The 20,185-nt window shown below is 39.6% G+C and overlaps 2 protein-coding genes across 3 annotated transcripts in view; one reads left to right on the top strand and one right to left on the bottom strand.

Moving 5' to 3' along the window:
• rps6ka5 (ribosomal protein S6 kinase, polypeptide 5) overlaps positions 1-6,693 on the bottom strand; it is a 46,174-nt gene extending 39,481 nt beyond the window's left edge. The window contains exon 1 of the mRNA XM_079573444.1: positions 6,388-6,693. Coding sequence (XP_079429570.1) covers positions 6,388-6,457 — 70 coding nt within the window. The 5' untranslated portion in view covers positions 6,458-6,693. The remainder of the gene's footprint in view (positions 1-6,387) is intronic.
• A 3,364-nt stretch (positions 6,694-10,057) lies between these two features.
• Positions 10,058-19,682, top strand: hadhab (hydroxyacyl-CoA dehydrogenase trifunctional multienzyme complex subunit alpha b). Of its 2 annotated transcripts, none has more exons than XM_079573950.1 (20): positions 10,058-10,197; positions 11,738-11,779; positions 11,880-11,947; positions 12,039-12,172; positions 12,285-12,423; positions 12,502-12,621; positions 12,701-12,803; positions 13,988-14,110; positions 14,177-14,295; positions 14,374-14,430; positions 14,504-14,613; positions 15,570-15,704; positions 15,924-16,095; positions 16,895-16,981; positions 17,068-17,208; positions 17,361-17,429; positions 17,504-17,699; positions 18,814-18,928; positions 18,997-19,142; positions 19,257-19,682. In XM_079573950.1, the coding sequence occupies exons 1-20, from the start codon at positions 10,131-10,133 to the stop codon at positions 19,400-19,402; spliced, it is 2,289 nt and encodes a 762-aa protein (XP_079430076.1). In that variant the 5' UTR covers positions 10,058-10,130; the 3' UTR covers positions 19,403-19,682. The 2 variants fall into 2 exon arrangements, with proteins under 2 accessions (XP_079430076.1, XP_079430075.1); XM_079573949.1 differs by having other exon boundaries at positions 11,738-11,777; positions 11,875-11,947.
• Positions 19,683-20,185: the final 503 nt, after the last annotated feature.

Consider the following 20,185-nt stretch of genomic DNA (forward strand, 5'->3'; position numbering starts at 1 on the left):
AAATAAATGAACTTTTGAACGATATTCTTATTTTCCGAGTTTCACCTGTACTGTTAAAGGCTACATAATACGGATATATATTTTTTCTTTTACAATTTAAGATACAGCTTATATGATACAGAATAATTATAATTTTTATAAATGTAATTTCAAGTTACTTTGGGCCTGTCCTGGTCAGAAAGTCTCACCAGCTGTTCCAACCTGGCAGATATAGGCTTATTTCTATGGGAGAGGCTCATATGAGGTGGACATTCTTTTACTTCATGGCTCACAGTGAGGCCTTAAGCTGAGAAAGTTCTGACATGTTATACATTTCCTGAATCCTCAGAGTCTAGAGAGTTGCCCAGTATCAGAGCTTTGTGTCTGTGATGTTCCTGGAAGAAACAGCGTTAAACGTAGTAAAACATTTTTTTGTGAAAATTGTGAAAAAATGTTCTGACATTTGAGTCTGAGGAGCTATGGTTACCACGGTAATTGTTACAGAGTAGTACCTTTGGGCTCAAATGAAACATGACAATGTCTTCTTTCCAATGATACCAAATACATTGGTGTAAATCATTATCTAATGGGCTGGAAATGGCCTAAATCAAAATATGGACCAGTGTCAAAAGTGACTTTTGACAGTTCCGAGGTTCTGAGTCTGTCGGTCACTTATTGGTCTTTGAATCATCACAGATCCAATAATGTTGGTTGGATTTTGATCATTTTTTCTGTGGAATGTGTCTACAGTCTGTTTAAAATAATGGCATATTGACTGATGCCATAACTGGGTGGAATAGTTTATTGCCAATGAAGTAAAGATACAAATATTGGAAAAAAGTGAGAAAACGCCACATTTTTTTGTATTAAATTGATGCAAAAATGTGTAGAAATGTGTTTTAAGAGCGATTTTTTCAGTGGATGTTCTCAGCACATGTGTTCTGTGTATCTGGAATGCATTTATTGACAGCCTACTCAACCCACTGAGGATTGGAGGGAAAAAAGTCGTTTTTCACATTTTTCTGATAAAAATACAGGGTACATACACTAAAATGGCCACAATTTTTTTTCGCGATATTTCCAGCAGAGCAGACCCTCCAATTATTGGTCCTTAGGGTCAAAGTTAACAGAAAAAACACAAATAAAGCATATATCAGACGGTGTCAGGTTAAACCCAATTTAAAGAGCTTTTGAGAGTTTGGGTCCCTGACTATGAGGTGGCAGTAGCGAGTATGAAATGGCCAACTTGCATATAAAAATCTCATAAAAATGAGAAAATCAATTGTTATTTGTTTGTTTGTTTGTCGGTCTAGTTTATTTGGTTTATTTGTTTGGTATTCCTTGCTAAATGTATACTGCCCATGCATTTCAAACTTGTTCCTGTATCTTTTTATATTCTTCATATTTAGTCCTGTCTTAGACCAACATTAGCCTTCATTTAGTTTCAGTTTCACTTCTGAGCAGGCTCGGATCCACACAGTGCACAGAGATCCTTCTTATCGGGAGCCTCTCTTCTTTTGCATCATCAGATTTACTTCTGAATCGAATGCTACATTAGACCAGCTGAGACCTGGGGTGATCCCGGTTTAGCGGAGGTTCGTATATTACACAACAACACAGCCTCGTAGTGACCGGAGCCTGCACGCGGTCCCAGAGACGGAGGAGTGTGATATCGAGGTTATTCTTAGCCGGGCCGAGGCGTGTGGACACAGGCTGAGTTACAACGTGAACCCAGTGACCCCTGAGGAGAAAAGACTATCAGACTGGACTGAGACCAAAACTAATGCATCAGGAGGCAGGAACGCAACACACGGAGGAAACTGAAGAGGTTTTATTGCCAAGGCACAAACAATAACTATCTTGCATTTGTTATAAGCACCATCTTTGTCTGTAATGCTTTACCGAGTCCTCAGGCAGCGGTGTTTAACGGAATTTATTATTGATCAATTCATGGACAAAAGTAATGAACAGACTAATTAATTAAATGCAGGTCTATAATGGCTGCGTACAAAAACAACAACAACCGCTAATGTATCGAGCAGCAATAACGCAAGACACAGAAGGAATGTTTTACTTAACTAAGAACAGGGACACAGCCAAGCAAGAAAAACAAGAAGAAGAAACAGAAGAAGAAATGGAAGAAGAAGAAGAAGAAACGGAAGAAGAGAATGATCAGATGGTCAGAACAACAAGGTCAACAGTCCAATGGCCAATGTACCAAACCAAAACAAAAAACAGCATTAGGACAATCAGCATTTTCTTTTAAAACTATCTCTGAATGGAACAAACTTCCAACTGCACTAAAATTATGCAAAGACTTACAAAGATTTTGCCTGGGTGTGAAACAACATTTTCTGGGAAATCAAACATGTCAGCATTAAAGAAAACAACAACAACAACAACTACAACTAAATTTGACATCTGAGAAGGGTAGAGGTGGGTATAGACTATAGAGGAACAAGTTTTCCTTTTAATAAAATGTACTTTTTTTAAAATTGTATATAAATGTAAATACTGTCTGTAAATATTATGAACTGTATTTTTTTATGCTTTTTGTAGTGTTTTGTAATTGTCTGTCTCGGGGACTGCAGATGGAAATTAGCTCCAAGAGCTAAAGTCTGGTACAAAGCATCTTTTCATATGCTGATTAATGCTCCCGTACATGTCCCTGTCAAATAAATAAAATAAAATAAACAAAAACTAAGAAGAAGAAGAAGAAACGGAAGAAGAAGAAGAAGAAGAAGAAGAAGAAGAAGAAGAAGAAGAAGAAGAAGAAGAAGAAGAAGAAGAAGAAGAAGAAGAAGAAGAAGAAGAAGAAGAAGAAGAAGAAGAAGAAGAAGAAGAAGAAGAAGAAGAAGAAGAAGAAGAAGAAGGGTGGTGGTAGGCGCTCATGAGCTGCAGAAGAAGAAGAGACAGAAGAAGAAGAAACAGAAGAAAAAGAGACAGGAGAAGAAACAGGAGAAGAAGAGACAGAAGAAGAGACAGAAGAAGAAAAAGAAGAAGAGACAGAAGAAGAAGAAACAGAAGAAGAAACAGAAGAAGAAGAAACAGAAGAAGAAGAAACAAAAGAAACAGAAGAAAAAGAAGGTCATGAAGTGCTTTACATGGGGCAGTTACACTCCGACCATTACACATCAGTCATCCTGGCCTATTGTACAGTTATTAGTGTTCGGGGAAACCTCCAGAGACAGGGGGAGAACGTGCAAACCCCACAAGGAAAGGCCCTTCATGCTGTGAAGCACGAGCGCTCACCAACCGTGAACAACATGACTGTCTTGAATCTGAGCCAAGATTCTGGTGAAGAGTATAGCGGCTCACTGGAAATGCAGTCCACTGACAGAACACGCAAAACACGCTCCACGCAGACACGCATCACTCCAGGGCTGGGCTGATAAGACGATACAAATCAAACCGCACAACTACAGCTTGTTCACCAACTGCAGCTCAGATGGAACGAAGCATTTGCCAATTCTGCAAACACCACGATCAGTCTGGACTTGTTCTCATAAGCGACAATGGCGGCTGGGCCTTTCAAATCTTCTCCTGACAGATGAAGACGCTCAGTACATTTTGGCATTAGATTGATCCAGAACCGGGAGATTAAACATTTTATAAAACTCTAAGACCGAGACTTGACTGACTGCATTTTAAGACAGTGTCCCAGCTTGTTCCATGAAGCGCATTGAAAAGCTTACTTTACTAACCACAAAACCACAAAGGCTGTGTTTTGGACGTACATACGACATTTCTGATCCAAGCTTTTGGAGATGAAGGCGCAAAGACATGAGTTCATGAGGCAGGTATGCTTGTAAAGTTATGCAAGCCAGTAAAAAGCACTACATGGACATTCCTGAACAACATAAACAAACTTCGCAAAGCCTTCCAGGGACACGTGTGGATGATTTTGTGGCTTTTCCCCCCCTTTTTTTTGGTACTTTTTGGCTTTCGGATTTTCTTTTTGCTTCAGGGTGGCCTCTGAGAATAAACTGCCAGCACCATATTGCAAATTCTGACCACAAGCTTTTGTGAATGTATTATTGAGACACGGATAAAGGAGGAAAAGATGGCTCACCGCTAACTAAGCCAACTAGCCAGTCTTTAGTTTAAAAGTTAATATTTGAACTTACAGTAATGATCACTAATGTACTACTAATGCCATCAGTCCAGGAGAGGAAAATAAGATTAATTAATGGCGTACTTGTCCAAATTAAACATTAACAGGCCTTTGTGTTGGACATTTTCAAAAAACACTCATAATAGCAATCAGAAGGGACTTGAGAATGCAATTACTGAGCTGAAATCTGGACACTTTGATAATGAAGTGAGAAACAGCTTACAATAATATCCTAAAAGATTTTATTTTTTTTACTGAGTCAGGCCATTCTGATGAAAACAATGGCATTTCTGTAAATCTTATGTAACAGGGAAGACATTTGTTACAACAATAACCAAGCTGTCCTGCTTTGCAAAACTGCAAGTGGACCTTTTCTGGCCCCGGTGGGCTTCGGTAATTGTCCATTGTTCAACAAGAAAATAATAAACTAGTATCTGAGAAAACTGTGCGATAGCAAAGAGAGGAGATCTGACGACATAGTGGCACTTTGGAGGGAAAGCTATTTATGTCTTGGGGTATGTAAAAGTTATATGATGTACCATTTTCTACACTTTTATTAAATTATATTAGAGACTTCAGCGAGAACTTATAGTCAGTGTGTGGTAGAACTGCACGATATTGAAGTAGCTTGCAGTATGCGAGTTACTTCAATATCGTGCAGTGGTATCGGCCCCATGTACTTGTACTCATACTCGTACTCATTAATGAGGTCCCGATACCAGAAACCGATACCACTGTACGTGTGGCCAGCGCTCATAGAGTCGAACCTCTCAACCGAGGAGAGAAAATGGGCTGTTCTGTCTATGGTGGACAGTGCAGTAAAAATATTAAATTATATTGTATGAAAATAAATAAATAAATACAATGGCATCTGTACAATTTTGATATAACTTCGCTTAAAAGTGTAGCCTACTTTACTTAAAGAAATGATTATGTTGTAATGAGTAATGATAATGAGTAAATTAACTAATTACTAACCAATCTGCTGTGAAAAAGTAAGTATGTTGAAGAAAATGCCTCATACTCGTATCGGTATTCAGTATTAGCAAGTACTTAAAGTGATAGTCTGTAAGTTTGCACCTTCAGTAAAATTTGAAGGTAAACAATCTTATTCCTCCCCTCTTTAACCAGAAAGCCCCTCTTAGTTTACAAAATGAGGAGAGCAGAAACAGAACTTGCAAAAGTAAACGATCAACCTCCCCCTCCCTCCTGATTGGACCTGACAGGCTGGTTCCCAGGAAGAGCTCGTCTCATTGGTCAACGCGGGAGGATACTAGACTCTGATTAGTTGCCGAGATCCGGGAAGGAGGGACTTTATATATCGTTTCTTACATCAAAATGCAACCAAGATGGTTGATTTTTTTCTAAAATTTGTAAAACACTTCCAGACAATCACTTTAAATCAACGTGCTTGTATCGGTTTTAGAAAAAGTGGTATCGGTGCATCGCTAGACACAGCTGTGCAATATTGTTGTCATTAAAATTAAACACAAAACGTAAGTATCTAGCTATTGAGCAAATTGTGTCAAAAGAAGACTTTAAAAAACACTACATCAGGAGTCAGGACCAAAACAAAATGAAGAAATGTTTAACTAAAAGTTCAACTACAACTTTAACAGATAAATACATACAAATGATTAGCGATAAGTTCAGTGCATTTTTTAGCTGAGCTTGCAAAAAAAAAAAAAAAATCCGATATGGATATTGCATCACCGAATATGATACGATAATTTGCGCGATATATCGTGCAGCCCTCGCGTGTGGTTTGACAGCTGCAGATATCTATTCTAAGGCTGCAGATGCCAAGGAGAAGTTGTCTTTCACCACTATTACAACATCACGCTAAACTGAACGAACCACTTTTTTTTTATTTCCTTTTACTGTGTAGCCGCCGTAACGTGCCAGTTGCGTGAGGCTGTCCATTGACTTTGATGTGGGTTAACCCAGTTCCCAACAGGCTTAGGCTAATTTTGTTAATGTGCTTCCTTTGACTGCGGGGTGTAAATAGCACTTCTTAGCTAGCGTCCGTCAGATGGTTAGATAACATTAGTTTGCATAAGTTACAAGTCGGGTTGCGAGTATCAAGGGCAGTGGGTATAAAATACACCCCTCCTCTGCCATATTTGGACTTGGGAAAATGTTATTGCTAGCCATGTATACAAACGCCCCATCCACTGACAGCAGGTTGATAGGCTAGCTGCTAACATAATGTGCAATGACACGTGTGTGCCAAGGGTATAATAACACCGATTGCCATGCATTGTGACAGCGCAACTGGGTCGCGTATTACTTACCATTTTTGAGCTCGTGTTTCACAGTAAACAAGTCACCTTCTCTGGAAGATCCCTCCATCGGTGAAGGCATCGTGTAATTTCCACTATGTTTAAAGATGCTTTGCGGGCAAGGCGGCGTTTATCTCCTTGTTTTTGCGATCAGATCAACACGAAATGCGTCCATGGTGAAGGCCGGGAGAGACGCGCGTGAGAGGCAGCGGACAAGCGTGACAGATGTGTAGAAAAAATGTAGTTACTAAAGCTAAAGAGGGAGAACACTTGCTTCTTTCGTCTCCAGCGCACATCACTACACTACCTTCGCAACCAGGCAGCCCCTCCGCGCTGATTGGTGGGAGACTTGAAGGGCTCGCTCCTGATTGGCCGGCTCCGCGGGTTGGCGCCCTCAAGACCCGCCTCCCACAAAGAGACGTGGGAAAACTGCCATACTGTAAAACATGAAAGGGGGATAAGAATGCGCCTCTCATTGTGAACATGAAATGAAATGGTTAACCAAAAGTAAGTCAAGTGAAATAACATAAAATGCTGAATTTCTGTCAGAGTTTCAGACGGCTTCACAATATTCTGTTGTTCCATTAGTGCTCAAAGTGGGGCCCGCGGGCCATAATCCGCCCTCCAAGGGGTTCAGTTAGGCCCTGGGGTCAGTGCTTAAAGGTCTGATACCTAACTTTTTTTTCTTTTTGTAAGTTGACATTATTTTTGCCCCATAAGAGTATGTTTTAAATATAGTAGTTTGTGACAAAAATAAGTCTGGTGTGAGTTGAATTTTGATTTGTTGATATTCAAACCAAACAGTCAATAATACACCTTTTTTGTCAGACTATTTCATCAGATGTTTACATCAAAATGCTGTTTTAGGCAGAAACCGAATAAAGGGAAGATGAGGTATTGCCTTTAAATATGATCTGTGTTTTTTTTTTTTTTTGTTAAACATATATACATATGTCCATCCATCCATCCATCCATCCATCCATCCATCCATTTTCTTCCGCTTTATCCGGGGCCGGGTCGCGGGGGCAGCAGTCTCAGCAGAGATGCCCAAACTTCCCAGTCCACACACACCTCCTCCAGCTGTTCTGGGGGGACCCCGAGGCGACACCAGGCCAGCTCGGAGACATAGTCCCACCACCGTGCCCTGGGTCTTCCACGAGGCCTTGTCCCACTAGGACATGCCTGGAACACCTCCCGCGGGAGGCGACCAGGAGGCATCCGAAACAGATGCCCGAGCCACCTCAGCTGCTCCTTTCAACGTGAAGGAGCAGCGACTCTACTCCGAGCTCCTCCCGGGTAACTGAGCTCCTCACCCGATCTCGGAGGGTGCGCCCAGCCACCCTGCGAAGGAAACTCATTTCGGCCGCTTGTATTCACGATCTTGTCCTTTCGGTCATTACCCGAATCTCATGACCATAGGTGAGGGTGGGAACGTAGATCGACATATGTATGCATTGTAAATAAAAAATGTATCACCACTTTGGGCCCTACCAGTGGTTCTCAACTGGTGGGGTGGGACCCTATTGTGGGTCGCAAGCCTTTCCTGTGAAGGGAACATGTCTTTCAATCAGAATGATCATCAGAATAGTATTTCTTGCCATTGTTTGAGAACAGGTTCACAAACAAAATTTTAGGAGTATCCAGAGTTACAGAATTTAGATTAAAAAAAAGCTATAAAAACTATAAGGCTATATAAAGACTTCATTTCTAAAACTATATTTATCTTCTGAAAAAACATGACTGTTATCACTTACTTTTATCTTACTTCTCAGAGTGCCTCGGACATTTTTTTCTTCTTAGTCCATGTTCTCAAGGTTTTTGTCCTTGAAGAGCCCCTGAACTTTTTCTACAACTCTGGACCCACTGATGCACTCACCTTCAATATTGATTGTTATCAGCTTGTTTTTGCTTTTTAGGTTTATCTAATGCTTTTCAATACGAATTTATACACACGAATATATAATACACTATATATTTCAAAAAAAAAAAAAAATCTTCATGTGATGGTGGGTCCCAATGCCAAATCAGTTGAGAACTTATACAGTGGCGTTCATTTGTAATTTATTTGTACAAGACCAAGTAATTATACAAAACCAAACAAAAAGGTCTGATTTATCACATTGTGCAGATTGTGCAACAATTCTTTTCTTTTCTTTTTCTTTCATTATTAATTTTAGATCTGTTTGAATTTGATCGTTGTACATGTAAAATATTATTGTGTTCAGGCCTGCATGTCTCCAACATGTCCATAACAGAGAAAAAAGTTTCGAAACTCAATGGTCAATGTGGTGGAGACAAGATGCGGTAAAAATCTCAATGCAATATCATGAATTCTGCTGTAGGATAGAAAGTGCATTTGAAATAGTCACAAAATGATGAGGGTATTTTGTACATTTGTTATGAAAATACCTCAATCAAAAAAGAAAAACTGTCTCTTTCCTCCTATGGCATCCAATGACATCATCATATTCATCAATCTGAAAGCAACCAATTAATGTCACTGTGTTTAGTCTATAGTATTAAGTGTTGACAAGCTCCATTCCCTCTGCTTTAGGAAGGTTTAACAAGAAAGTGGAGATAACAACATTTTAATTGGAGTGTGACTACATCTGCAGATTATGTGTGAAGAAATGTGTCCATATTCCTGCACATTTTGTACACTTTATGTATTTTCACATTTGACCTTTGGTTTTGTTGTTTTTGGTGTCTTTCACTTCACTTTTCTCTGAATTTCCCCTAATCTCCCCCCGTTTGGTGGCTGATACTGTCCTTTTCGCATGCATGCTTATTCTAGCCCTATATGCACATTTGCAAGACACAGCAAAAACAGTCACTTCAGGAAAATATTGGTTCCTGTCTGATGTTGTGGGGGAAGCGTGCGGTGGATGAAAATGAGATTAACAGATTAACATTGAGTTGGAAATGGTTTATTTTTGCAACAATGACTATGACATAGATAAAAATGGATACTCAAAACATTTATTTATTACAATGCTTCATCATCTTATTTTGCTCACAAGAAATTGAATTGTCTCCTTTAGTGCACTAATTAAATCTAGTATCATGTTTGTTGTTCAGATTTAATTTAATTTATCACAGATAGGAAAGCTGCTGTATGGTGGCTTACTTTCTCACTTTCTCAAAGAACACTTGTAGAAAATTAAAAAAAATCTTCTAATTCTGTCTGATCTAATCTGTCTGGTCTATGTCCTTTGTGCATATTGTGCCAACCTGTCAGATTTTTTTTTAAATTATTATTCCCTTGGCGTTTCATTTTTGAACTTTGCCTCCGCCTTGTGGTGACAATAAGCATAGACTTGTTACAGGACATACAAACATAGAGAGGTTGGACAAAAATAATCATAATGATTTTATATACATTTTTATAGGCTACAATTTAGCTTGTATGTGCTTAAAAGGGTTTGGATAAACATTTAAAAGTACATTTTAATTTAAAATATACAATACTCCAAAATTAGATTTATTTATTTTTTCCCCCATAGAGTTATTCGAGTTAGATACTATAGGTTTTTTTGTCTTCTTCTTACAATAATAATATATTTTGTAACAGTTTGGTACATTAAAAACTACGCCGAAAACTGTCTAGCAAATCAACCAATGGGAGTCGACGTTGTTCTTCGGCAGCCAATCAAAAGCCGACTCTTCTCTGGAGTTTGAGGAAGTAAAATGACAGCACTTAGCCTGTTAGCTTAGCTTCACACCGCCGCAGATCCTCCACTGACCTCCGCTTCAACATGTCCGGCATACGAGCCCTTGGCGTTCTTTCCAGGCTAACATCTCGGAAATACGCCCTCTTCACAGGTACAGGACGACTTATATTAGCAGAAATCAACTTAACGATGAACAATACTGAGATGAAAAATCCCAAGCTTGAGGCACGTTAAGTGTGTTTAGCATTACCTGGGTAATTAGCTTATTAGCTAAGTCCTATGCTCCAAACCATACAAATGACTAAACAATCTGTATTCATTGCATCACAAGTCACTTGCCGTCCTTCACTTATATATTGATGTAATATTAATAGTGTCCAAAATCAAAACCATATCGGTATCGCTTTTAATTCATTATAATGCTTTCAATGACTAGCAAGAAGTGTAAAAGTTAGCCTGTACTTTACAAACAACACATTTAATGCGTGTATACTACATCTACATTTACATCGGGGATCCTAGTTTACAAAGATGTAGTATTTGGTTCCTGGCGGTCATTACTCGCTATTAATTGTCAGCGATGTTTGACTACACTTGTGGGCTGGTAAAGTAGGTGAAAGGTGAGCTTCCTTCAGACTGCTCTCGCATGACCAGGACGTTGAGGTCATGCACTCTTCCTTATCCCAAAACGTGACCTATTTATTGTTTTGCAATATGACAACAATATTTTTATGGTCTGTACATTTTTCTTTGAGCGCTGGCTTAGCAGAAATGGATACTGTGTACTCCCATTATGCAGTAATACTTGAACACGTGATGGCCTGTGACTATTTTTGTAATTTAGATAAGGAGGGCTTGACCTGAAATGCTCCTTGAAATATTGATTTGAACAACTGACTGATATAACTACATAGAAGAGAGTTCCTTCTTGTTTTTGCAGTGAAATATTTATTATTATGGATAAATTGCAAGTCAAAACAAGACCTAAAAATAGTGTCAATACAGAGCGAAATAGTGCTCAAGACAGAGCGAGTCCAAACAAGACTTAAAAATAGTGCTCAAGACAGAGCGAGTCAAAACAAGACTTAAAAATAGTGCTCAAGACAGAGCGAGTCCAAACAAGACTTAAAAATAGTGCTCAAGACAGAGCGCAATAGTGCTCAAGACAGAGCGAGTCAAAACAAGACTTAAAAATAGTGCTCAAGACAGAGCGAGTCAAAACAAGACTTAAAAATAGTGCTCAAGACAGAGCGAGTCCAAACAAGACTTAAAAATAGTGCTCAAGACAGAGCGAGTCCAAACAAGACTTAAAAATAGTGCTCAAGACAGAGCGAATCTAAACAAGACTTAAAAATGCATATAACTGAAAGAATCTTATCTGCACTCTTGCCTCTTACTGTAATTGATTAATTCTATGTTGATGTTTTTATTGATTGTATTTGTTTTCTTATATTTATGCAACTGTGAAGCACTTTGAATTGCCTTGTGTATGAATTGTGCTCAACAAATAAACTTGCCTTGCCTAAATTGGATGAATCTTTCTGTACCAATGAAACTGATCATTTTTAAGTTCATTTACAGCCACCCACTTTTAGATTATGTCCATCAATGAAATGATTGACCAAAGGACACAAATAAGCATAATACTTTTTCTATGCGGCTGTTTTCTGATATAGTTTTTGATTTTACAGGCAACAGTTTCCGATCATTCTCTGTTGCGCCTGCCATGTGTGGTAAGTCTCTGAATAAAATAGCGCAAAGTTTATCAATAAATCACCCTTTTGGTAACTAACTGTTGTTGTGTGTATTTTCTTTCTTTCTTTTTTTTTGCAGGAACTCACGTGAACTATGAAGTCAAGGGCGATGTCGCTGTTGTACGGATCAATGACCCCAATTCAAAGGTTTGGAAACGCATTACGATCTATTCTCGTGATGGGTGGTAAAAAAAAAAAATACTGATCTAACTAATGTGATTGTTTATTCTGTCCACAGGTGAACACGCTGTCAATCCAATTGCAGAAAGAGCTGACAGACGTGATGAACGAGGTTTGGGCGGATAATGCTGTTCAAAGTGCCGTTCTGATCTCCTCCAAACCGGGGTGCTTCATCGCAGGAGCTGATATCAAGTAAGCCAAGGGAAACTAGGGGATTTTAACATCCTATTGATATGGTACTCAGAATATTGGTTTAAATTGTTGATGATCTCGCTTATTCTATTCTCTTTGCTTGTCTCAACAGCATGATTCAGGCCTGCAACAGCGAGGAGGAGGTCACTAAGCTTTCCCAGGCAGGGCAGAACATATTCCAACAAGTGGAGAAATCGCCAAAGCCCATTGTAGCTGCCATCAACGGATCCTGTTTAGGGGGAGGCCTGGAGGTAAAGGAGCATTTATCTTGAGTGTTCTCATAAGTCATTAAGTATTGTTGTTCATAGATTTGATGTATCATGTTTCAGTTTGCCATAGCGTGCCAGTACAGGATCGCAACAAAGAGCAAAAAGACTGTGCTTGGTACTCCAGAGGTCATGCTGGGGCTGTTGCCTGGAGCTGGAGGTACACAGAGACTCCCCAAAATGGTGAGTTTGCACATACTCAGTTATCTGGATAGTATTTCTTATATCAATAGTTAAAGTGTGTGTTATCCTCTTTGTGTAGGTCGGTCTTCCGAATGCGTTCGACATGATGCTGACCGGCCGGAACATCAGAGCGGACAAAGCTAAGAAAATGGGATTAGTGGACCAACTTGTCGACCCTCTTGGTAAGACCAGCTTTAGGCCCTGTCCACACAGACGAACTCAGCGGATCCACCTACACCTCTAGAGTCATAATCAACGTTGGCTTTATTGATGATTTTACACGATGTCGCACATGCGTATGGGTATTTAATTACACTGCTCTCAAACCTTTGGGACATTATCTAAAGCAGGGGTGTCCAAACTTTTTTCACTGAGAGCCACATACAGAAAAATATACAAACAACTGGACCGCACTCAGTAGAGGTCAGATATATAACTTCACCTCTATTGTATTTAAGTTAGCCAATGTAATAAAATGTCAACTATGCTTTTTAATTGAATATGCTTATAGTAAAAAAAAAAAAACAGCCTTCATCACAGCTTTCTATATTAATGGATTTTGATTTATTCTGTATTCAAATAAAGCAAATTGTATTCAGTTATATTTTTAGAATTTGCAGTGGGCCAGTTAAAAGTAGGCCGTAGGTGGGACCCCCCGATCTAAAGATATGAACACAATTGGGCATTGATTGTGGGTTCAGGGATCAGTATCTAGTTTGTGAATGCAGGCAGAGACTGAAGAGAAGCATCGCTGATCAGGATGCTGTGTAGGCACCTCTGTAGTATTAAAAATGGACCGAAAACAATGATATATTTCCGTATTTGATGGAACTTGTTGCTTGGAGTATATGTCATGGAAATAGTCAGGGTTGAAATGAAAAAAATGTGATACCTACAACCTTTCTTTCTGATTTGTTTACTAATTGAAGGGCGCTGATTTCAAAAATCAATGTTGCCAAGCTCAATTCTTGCGTTAACATGGTTATCAGTCTTGTTAATGCAAGAATTGGGCTTGGCAACAGTGATTTATTTATTTATATTTTTTTTTAATCGGCTCCCTCAAATTAGTAATAGATTTGTTTCTGTTTCAAAACACATACATACCATACATGGTCAAATTGGTCATAATTTTTCATCATGTAACGCAAGAATTGGGCTTGGCAACATTGATTTTTGAAATCCTTCAATTAGTAAAAGTGTTGCCAAAAATCTGAAAGAAATGCCCGTAGATCAGTTTTTAGCACATTTTTTGTTTTCCCCCTGACTAAAATGCACCCTCAAACTTTCTTTTCAAGACACAAAAACAGCTATTTTATTTTACTTGTATACCATTTGGAATTTTAATCAATTTTTTCTCACATTGAAGGGCCTGGCCTGAAGAGTCCAGAGGAACGAACTATCGAATATTTGGAAGAAGTAGCTGTGGACTTTGCCAGGGGAATCGTCAACAAGAAAATCCCTCTTCGCAAAGAAAAGGGAACCATGCAGAGTAAGTGCAACACACTCCGTCAACGCCACATTATTTACAAGGTAAAATAATCTTTGTTGTTTCTAGAAATCCAAGATTACGTCATGAGTTTTGAGTTTGTGCGAAATCAAATCTACAAAACAGTTCATGGGAAAGTGATGAAACAGAGCAAAGGATTGTATCCGGCTCCGCTCAAAATCATCGAAGTGAGTTGACTTGTTCTTCAGCTCTGTGAAAGTTTGTTCATGCTTGTAACAAGTAAACTGTTTGTCCTCTTTCTTCAGTGTGTAAAGACTGGAGTTGAACAAGGCCCTGTCGCGGGTTACTTGGCAGAATCTCAGGTACAGTTTCAGCACAATTTGTAAACATTTATGTCTGAAAATCTCAGCAGTAAGGTTATTTTATGTGTGACAGAATTTTGGAGCTCTGGCTCGGACTTCAGAATCGGCAGCTCTGATCGGCCTGTACCACGGTCAAGTCGCTTGTAAGAAGAACCGCTTTGGAACTCCACAGAAAGAAGTCAAGTACGTTTTTAAGTATTAAGCTGCTTTTGTAATTCTCAGAGTTGACCAAAAACAAGCAACAGTGCCATCATTTTAAATTGTCCTATGGTTTAGTTGGTACAGCACAGTAGCTATGTATAAAGACAGCCCAATGAGCTTAAAGCTACTGTGCTGCAGGAGACCGGCGCCGCACCTCCCTCACCTCACAGCACACACCCCCAACACACCCCTCACCCCCACATGCACCATGTAAACACCAACACGTGAACAAGAGATCACAAATGTTTGAAGCAGAAGACACAGCAACAGTTTAGCATTATGATAGAACTTTACAAAAAGATGGTGAACTGACAAACATCTGACCGACCTGCTCTGATGCAGCTGAAATCCTCATGAAATTGTTTAATAGTCCAACATCTACAGGAGCTGTCAGGTCTTTTCCCCCCATGATTACAGCAGCGCTGAGGCGTTCAATGGTTGCGGGGGGGAAAAAAGTTCTCCACTGTAAAGTTAGTTCTAAATGAAATGATTATGTTCTAAATGCCAAAAAAAGAAAGTTGCAGTTTAACAAATAAATGTAAATCTCAAAATGTTTACTTTGATGGTTGTGGGCGATGGGGGAAAGCTAGGTGAGGGCAAGGGGGTGGTGGTGGAGCAGAGTTCACTACTCCACCTATTGATGGGAAAAAAGAAAAAAAACATCACTTAGGGCATCTTTAAAAAGTACCAAATATATATGGATTTCTTTTTCATTAGCAGGACTTAATACCCCTCGAAATGACACACTTCTCCACAATATACATATTTATAACTAATCAATTAAACCCCCATTAAATTCTGTTTTGTTTTTTACAACTGCACCTCTTGGCAATAGCTTTGTTTACAATTGACTTGGCTCTTGTGTATAAAAGGGTCCATTTTCAGGCTTAACTCGGCCATCACTAATTTTGAATGTCCGTTTCCCTCTTCTTCTCCAGGACGCTTGCGATCCTGGGGGCCGGACTGATGGGTGCAGGTGTTGCTCAGGTGACTGTGGACAAAGGGGTTCACACCATCCTGAAGGACACGACGGAGGCGGGACTGGCCCGGGGACAGCAGCAGGTCTACAAGGGGTACGTCTCAAATACTGGAGGCTTTACATACAAGAACGGGGCTATTTTAGGCTCCGGGCAGAATCCATTCACATACTACAGCGCGTATGGGACATGCAGGGTCTCACTCACATTACAGGCATGAATATCACCTGTTATTTGGGGAAAAGGAAGAACCTTATGGATGTATTAAAGTTATTTCCAATGTGGCTAATCTTATTTCTTATCTGTTATGTCCAGACTGAACGACAAGACAAAGAAGAGGAACATCACGTCGTTTGAGCGCGACTCCATCCTGTCCAACCTGACGGGGCAGTTGGACTACAGCGGCTTCGAGAAGGCGGATATGGTCATCGAGGCCGTGTTTGAGGACATCAACATCAAACACGCCGTTCTCAAGGAAGTGGAGGCTGTGAGTGTCACTGCGGCTGGAAATGTGGAATGATATTAGTGATGAAGCGGAGGAAAAGCAAAATGATGATATTGACAGAGAATATTGGCTTGTTAAGTCTGCTTAAATTTTCTTCATAGAGTATATTGAAAATGGGGCTGCACGATACAAAAAACAATTGAGATATTTGATAACTTGATTATTGGGATAATGATATTAATGAATCATAACATTTAAATTGGAACAAAATTCTGCAAGTCATGACTAAAACTGAACTCTTGCACATATAGTGTTTTTGATTTCGTTAAAGGCTGTATTGGCAAAATATGAGACATGAGATCTTGCATTATGGATATCGCCTTACCTAATATTGCACATATGTAACGCACTGACATATGAATTAATTACACAGTATTAATTGCAAATAGGGCTGGGTGATACTGATCGATCTCGATTTTCGATTCAATTGTTTTGTTTTTTTATTCAAACCTCAGCTCAAACAAAAACAAATGCTGTCATCATCAAGTCTCATTAACACAAAAGTCTTCCTTTGTCTCGTCCAAACTCCCAAACTAGGAACTGTTTGTGCTAAAGAAATGGCTGTAAACTTGTCGATTTATAAAGTCCCATGACAATTATTGAGATTAACCAAAGTAGAGGTTGCGATTTCGATTAAATTTCAATCAATTGCCCAGCCCTAATAGCAAAGTAGCAATTTGTATCAGATGAAGTGTTACAAACATCTTACCAAATTATGTACTAACAAGTAAAATGTACTTTTCTTTAGCTACATTAAAAGGTGTATAAACTGTGTCCACAGGCGACGTCTCCTCACTGTATATTTGCCAGTAACACCTCAGCTCTGCCCATCAAAGACATCGCCGCTGCCAGCAAGAGGCCAGACAAGGTTCGCCTTCCATCCATTTTAAATATTAATACCCTTTTTTGAAAGCGAATCGTATTAATATTGTTAAACTACTGTGGTTTTTGCAGGTCATCGGGATGCACTACTTCTCTCCCGTGGACAAGATGCAGCTGCTGGAGATCATCACCACAGAGCAGACGTCCAAAGACACCACGGCTTCAGCGGTGGCAGTGGGACTCAAGCAGGGGAAAGTCATCATTGTGGTCGGGGTAAGATTTTCCATCAGATTCTTTATATTTTTGTGCTTTTTAAGTGAACGGAAAGTGTTCTAGATCAGCCCAAATGGCCCAACATGGTTGAAGTGGGGAAGTTGAAGAAGAGAAGAGAGTTTCGTTGATATTAAAGTGTGTTTTACCTTTAGGATGGACCAGGCTTCTATACCACGAGATGTTTGGCCCCCATTTTGGCTGAAGCGATCAGAGTACTTCAGGTGAGTACGGTTGAGTTGTCTCAGGAATCATGAATTTGAGCTGCACACTCAGCTGACGCCTCCTCCTCTTTCAGGAAGGGTCTGACCCCAAGAAGCTGGACGGTTTGACCACGAGTTTCGGTTTTCCCGTCGGCGCGGCGACTCTCATTGACGAAGTGGGCATCGACGTCGCGGCGCACGTGGCTGAAGACCTCGGTAAAGCCTTCGGCGCCAGGTTCGGAGGCGGAAACGTGGAGGTGCTGCAGACCATGGTCGACCTCGGGTTCAAAGGTAAAGCCACAACTGAGCAGAGATTAGAACTGCTTGAACCAGAAGAAACATGTTATTGGGCCCAGGGCGACGAGATCACAATCAAATCTGACCTGCAGTTTGAAGGATTGCTTTTAGCAAATCAGAGCCTGTGATGGTTTGTGAAAATCAAAACATTTTATCTCTAAGGAGTCGACCGCTGCAAACATACTGGATAAAATGTGAACTGTCAACCAAATCTTAGTTTAAAGCAGAAGATTAGAAGAACAACTCAATGAATAAGTTTAGAAGTGCATTATTTTAACTTGGGACATGACGGGAATAATGTAAACAAAAAGCAAATCTAATGGTCACAATTTTCCAGAAACTTTAAATGAAAACTTTAGCTCAGAAATTTTGAGAATTGTCACAAATTAAAAAATATATATATACATGATATTTAAAAAAAAAAAAGATGTTGAATAATCATTTAGCTACCCATTCATGCATGTTTTGTAATATAAAACATGCATTTTGAGTAATGTCACACCCCGACCCAAACAGGAAGTGTGAGGACCATATCGTCAGGTTAAAACAACTTTGCTTCATTCTCTTTCTAATGATTATGGGACAAACGGCAAAGTTTTAAATAATAATTTATAAAACATTCACCTGTGTCTAACTCTTCATATCCCAGTGTCAGATGGCGAAGATGATCTGTTATAGACGTTTCAGTGAATGCGGTTGTCCTCATTAGTTTATTTACCTTGGCAGACAGTTTCTGTTGCCATTATGATTTGAAAGAAGTCAACACAGTTGTTTGACAATAAATGGCTTCACACAAGCACCTTATTGTGTCATTTATATTCTTTGTAAAATCCACAAACCAAAACATCAAACATTTTGTCAGTGTGTGTAAATATCGGAGTACAATTATCAAATCATATTTTCATGATTCAGTTTATATCTGTCGGTAAAGAAGCAACCTGCAGATGTGTAAATTCCCTGTTTAGTGCAGCTCTGTTAAAACCTAGAGCTATCTTAAAGACATTCAACAATATATTTATAGTACTTAGCCGTCCTTTAAACTTGTAAAACCCACGGAAATCTCCCTTATAATCTGGTCTTTTAAACTCTATCTGTTTATTTCTTGCAGGTCGCAAATCCGGAAAGGGCTGCTACATTTACCAGCCAGGCCTCAAAGTGAAAGAGCTCAACTCAGGAATTGACGATATTCTGGAGAAGTACAAACTCGCGCCAAATCCAGCCGTGTAAGTACTGATCTTTCTACAGAGGCTTCTATCAATACTGCGTCATTATCCAAAACCTCTCCTTTCAGCTCGTCAGACTCCGACATCCAGTACCGACTCATCACGCGGTTTGTGAACGAGGCGCTACTGTGTCTACAGGAGGGGATCCTGAACAGTCCTCTAGAGGGCGACGTCGGCGCTGTGTTTGGGCTGGGCTTCCCTCCCTGTCTCGGAGGTCAGAGTTTATCATCATTACAGCCATTGTTTATTATATAAGTAAAAGTAGAGCATGACTATTAAGGTCTTTATTCCTTTAATGACATTTCTAACCGCATGTTCCTGCTTTCAGGTCCATTCCGTTACGTGGACAGCTACGGCGCAGATAAACTGGTGGAGAAGATGAGGCGGTTCGAGGCGGTCTACGGAAGCCCGTTCACGCCGTGCCAGCTGCTCTTAGACCACGCCAACGACCCGAGCAAAAAGTTTTTCAAGTGAAAAAAGAACAACTAACTTCGTAGCACTTAATAACTCCAGTCCGTCACTGAAATGTGCCTAGCATTTATATCGAAAGTGCGGACGAACGTGTCAATGCAGCGATGGGGGGCGGACGCTGCTGACGTTTTTGTACCTTATTGTAATTCATTAACTTAAATTAATGGGGAAAAAGCTAACGATTCACTGCAGTTGTAAAGAAAAGGAAATTTCAAACGTCTTTTTAAACCTGACCGGAATGTGTTCAAGTGTCTTTATTTTGTACATTAGGGCTCTGTGTTTGAGCAGCTCATGTAAATGTTTAAGAATAAATTTTGTTATTGAATCATGTCAGTTCAAGCCCCTTCTTTGCTCAAATTTATATCCTAACTTTAAAATATTATCAGTCACTTATTACATGCAATATCAACTTTCAAGCATATTGTACAGCAAAGAATTATGCTACGAGTGGATATAGCATAATTCTACATCCATTTGTGCTTCTCTTATGGTTCAAGTAATATTTTGGCCAAATCGTGATTCATTCTATAAATTCTCTAAAACTGCAGCGTCTTTCGGCCATTTCCTCGGCCAATCAGAACGCTTGTTTGCACACAAAAAAAATGTATGTCCAAGGTTAAAGGCCAGACGCTACAACTGAATAGGGATACTTTCAATTTAGAGAGATCAATGTGCAACTTGCTGTTGATTACAGGCCTAAATAGGAGGAAAATGTAAAAAATGCCCATAATTAACGATATTTGGGGATAATAGACTGAATCAGGTCTAATATGGTTTTATTTTGTC

This window comes from Gobius niger, assembly GCF_951799975.1.
Source record: "Gobius niger genome assembly, chromosome: 16".
Classification (NCBI taxonomy): Eukaryota; Metazoa; Chordata; class Actinopteri; order Gobiiformes; family Gobiidae; genus Gobius; species Gobius niger.

Excerpts from the sequence above, each read along its gene's own strand:
- hadhab (XM_079573949.1), top strand. The coding sequence starts at position 10,131 with ATGTCCGGCATACGAGCCCTTGGCGTTCTTTCCAGGCTAACATCTCGG. Across the intron at positions 11,778-11,874 it reads TCTGTTGCGCCTGCCATGTG|TGCAGGAACTCACGTGAACT; the intron begins TGGTAAGTCTCT and ends TTTCTTTTTTTT. Across the intron at positions 14,296-14,373 it reads CTCCGCTCAAAATCATCGAA|TGTGTAAAGACTGGAGTTGA; the intron begins GTGAGTTGACTT and ends CTCTTTCTTCAG.